Source organism: Plasmopara halstedii (assembly GCF_900000015.1).
Source record: "Plasmopara halstedii genome assembly, contig: Scaffold_1651, whole genome shotgun sequence".
Taxonomy (NCBI): Eukaryota; Oomycota; class Peronosporomycetes; order Peronosporales; family Peronosporaceae; genus Plasmopara; species Plasmopara halstedii.
This window is the reverse complement of record NW_020188562.1, coordinates 749,175-752,646: the sequence shown is the minus strand read 5'-3', so window position 1 is coordinate 752,646 and position 3,472 is coordinate 749,175. Positions and strand designations below refer to the sequence as shown.

Below are 3,472 nucleotides of genomic sequence, written 5' to 3'. Positions count from 1 at the left end.
TCGCATCGGTCGAATTCACTAAGTATAGAGGTGAAACCGCCCCTGGATGGAACAGCCACTATATACACCCCCATCTTCTTGTATGATAAATCTCTTCTTTATTCGCTCTAGTCCGCTTGTTCGTTAACACGCTGGTTACAGCTTTTTTAAGGTCCACTGGATCAGGCTCTCTGATGCTATTTATCACGTTCGTCCATTCCTCACGCGACTTGTCGCCTGGACTAAATTATCCTTCATCCCGATGTATCCTGCACGATTATCCACGAATAATACAGAGGTCTTCTATTCACTGTTGCTTCTTCTGCCCCATTTGCTGCTTGCCTTTCCTCTTGGCCTTCTTCGGCTCGTCGTCATGTAAGCTCCAAAAATGTGATCTATCTTAATGTTTGCCTTGGCCATGTAACAGCCATTCAATTAGAATTATATGTTATGTCGCCACCGTTACTCTAATTTCCAAGAGGATATACCTTTTATTTCGTTGCCTCTTCTGACGATGTTTCCGGCCTTTCTCTGACCCAAGACTTGCTTGCGGGGTAACACGTGCACCGTGCATAGCAGTACAAATGCCATTATAAGTCTTAAATCTGGTGCATTATTTGTCAGCGACTGTATGAGCGTCTTGTTTCTTAGGGTTGCATTGGTTAGTATTTAGTTCAAGTGGTGGCCAGGCTCTTTGCCGCATCACCCAGAGACTCATTGGTCATTCACACGAACACCATTTTTCGCAACAGATTCAACGCTGTACATCGCTTTCTATTGGTTTGTTGACCTTATTCCTTGGAACACTGGTCTGCATATCAGCTCTAGCATCCTTGCCGAATAAATTCAGCGACTTAAGTCTTAAACTATGGTCAGCGTGCAGCAGATAGCTTAGATGCTTCGCAAATTATTCTATGTGTTACTTAACTTAGCGCTGCCGTGTCTCCTGTCGTCGCCGAAAATGATTTACAGCAATAGTCTGTCTTTTGCTTTATCATATTTTTTAAGTCGCTGTCTTTGAATCTATCTGTTGGTGCCACATTACCAAGAAAATAGAAGCAAATATATCTTAATATCACGTCGATCGCGCATAACTGCCCGAATCTCCATTCACTGGACTGTTAGCTTTGTACACATGCAAATTAGCTCGAGAGAATACAATCCCCGTTGTCGACCATCTTGACTCTTGTGTCTAAGATCAAATGTCCCAACAACCATTAAAAATGCATCACTATCTCGTCCTGGATGTCGATACCCAGGGCCTTGGTATCGTAAAAATTATTATTCCTTACTGACGTTAAATGATAAGATTCCTATCTCAAGCTACCACAGTGCAAATGTCCGTCTATAGTATCCCGGCGCTAAAGTGAGCGTTACGAGAGTTCTTGCGTTATCTCTTCGTTTCTGGCTGTACCCCGCAGTCCATAGTCTTTTTGTCTCACCTCAAAATATGTAACGGGTGGGCGATGACCTGTTATCGCAGAGCATTACCTTACCCTAATGCCGACTCGAAGAAGTTTGCCCAAAAACTCCCTGATCCACTTTTCGACACCTTCAGACGGTCTATATGTAGCACGAGGTTAGTGAGCACTTAGACTACATCCCTTGCGCCTTTAAGTTGCCTCCCATTGACCAAATACTTGTTTTGCTGTGTCGGCGTACGGCCTATTTGCAAACCTGCTGTGCAATCATCAAACACTGGCTATTTTGTTAGTCTATGCTGATCATATTTGAACTTTCTCTTTCGTACTGATTGGGCTTTTGAGCTTGCAACTTGACTTGAGTTGGTAGCGGATTGTGCACACGCGTGCGATCTAAGCCGTTACCACTCGACAGTTTGAGCTTGGTTATCGCTTGATCTAAACATCGCATGCACATTCACACCGTAATTCCTTGTCTCAACATATGCTATGATTTAACAACGGGCCATTACCTCATGCCGAGGAAGCGAGGTACAAATTTATATAAAAGGAACATGATACCTCTTTGGAAGACATCTTAGGCAATCGACGATAGACGCTCCGCTGAGTGCTATGTGCTGGTGGCCCAAAATTCACGAATGGGTAAGCGCTTAAGTGCACACGTGTGAATCATGCTAAGTCGCAAAAACCTTGCCTCGTGTTATGGTTCCTTTACCCATCCTGCTAGTTCTGTCAGAAATGGCAGTTCAAAGTCTGGAATTTGATTTCGGACTTCCGAAGATGCTTCCGATTTTACGTTGTTTGCAGTCTATGTAGACCGATTGAGACGATTGTCTCTTCGCCCTAGGTAGACATACCATCACCAGTGAATCTTCAGCTGGGCCGTTTTTAAGCAAAGTCTTTTGCCAACTAGGCTTGCCTGTGGCAACGGTCACCCGCAAATTTCAATCATTTTTTTGCCAACTTCATTCAATATATATATATATATGAGGCAGGTCATTTGCAGATAAATGGTCTGACGGAATGTACTAGTGGTGTTGTGATTGTAATATCCCCCACGATACATATTTTCAAAGACATACTGCCATGCACTGAGGTTTATGTCGAACAACGCAGCCCATGCTCCAACAGGATTGACGCTAATTTGAAAATGGGCAGACAAATTCCCGCTTTTTCTAACGCCCGCGGCTAACATCATTCTTCGTTGGTACAAATTGACTTGATGATGCCTGCCCGTCTACGCTTCGTATCAAAACCATCTAATTATATGATAAGGAGTTAGCATAATGCTCCGAGTTCGTAATTCTAATGCTGAGATCCAAGTATTGTATAGGCAAGGTATAAATGTTTAAAGCAGAAAAACAATTACGAGCTTAACGTCGATGATAAACGATGTAAAATCTAAATTTATCTACCTACATATTCAGCGCGTGTAGTGGTTAAGTACAAAGTGCACCTCACTTCATTATCCCTTTCACAGTCTGAGCTGAAAAGGCTTTAGGCCTTTTCTAACTTCTTGATCTCCTGCAGACCCATTTCGTATTTGATGTGAGGAGCACGCCCCACTAGAGGCGCGGTCGACTTTTAAATATTTCAAACATTGCTGGTAGACGTATCAGAAGTCTCGTGGGTATGAGCATGACTACGTGTGTAACGGGGTTACACATACCCTTGTAACAGGGTGTGTGTCACACCAGATGGGCATGGTGTGAACACACCCAAACAAGAATATGGTACGGGGCTGGATAGCCAGTAGTTATACATGCATTTAGATTTTACTATACATATTTAGGACTTTCTATGCATTTGAAATTAGGCGGCTTTGCCGCAGATAAAAATAAATAAAATCAATTTTGAATTTAAACGGAAGAGTTAATTAGCCTTGGGTTACGGCAGTAATTACTCTTGGAGTAATCGGATTGCGATCCGCTAAACTTGTACTTGTTCTAAGTATAGAACGAAAGGTCAGTGACCCAACTTACGCTTCCTCAAAGCGCAAAGCTACGGCAGATCCGCTGCAGCTTGTAGATTGATGTGAGATCAACGACGTTTATCCGCCTCGATGATGACAT

At 43.0% G+C, this 3,472-nt stretch overlaps 1 protein-coding gene across 1 annotated transcript; it reads right to left on the bottom strand.

The window, feature by feature from the left end:
* Nucleotides 1-1,592: 1,592 nt before the first annotated feature.
* On the bottom strand, nt 1,593-1,851 carry PHALS_02007 (uncharacterized protein; the record flags this gene model as incomplete). The annotated part of the gene is made up of 2 exons (XM_024716503.1): nt 1,593-1,656; nt 1,730-1,851. 2 exons carry the CDS (start codon nt 1,849-1,851, stop codon nt 1,593-1,595), a joined length of 186 nt encoding a protein of 61 aa, XP_024582095.1.
* Nucleotides 1,852-3,472: the final 1,621 nt, after the last annotated feature.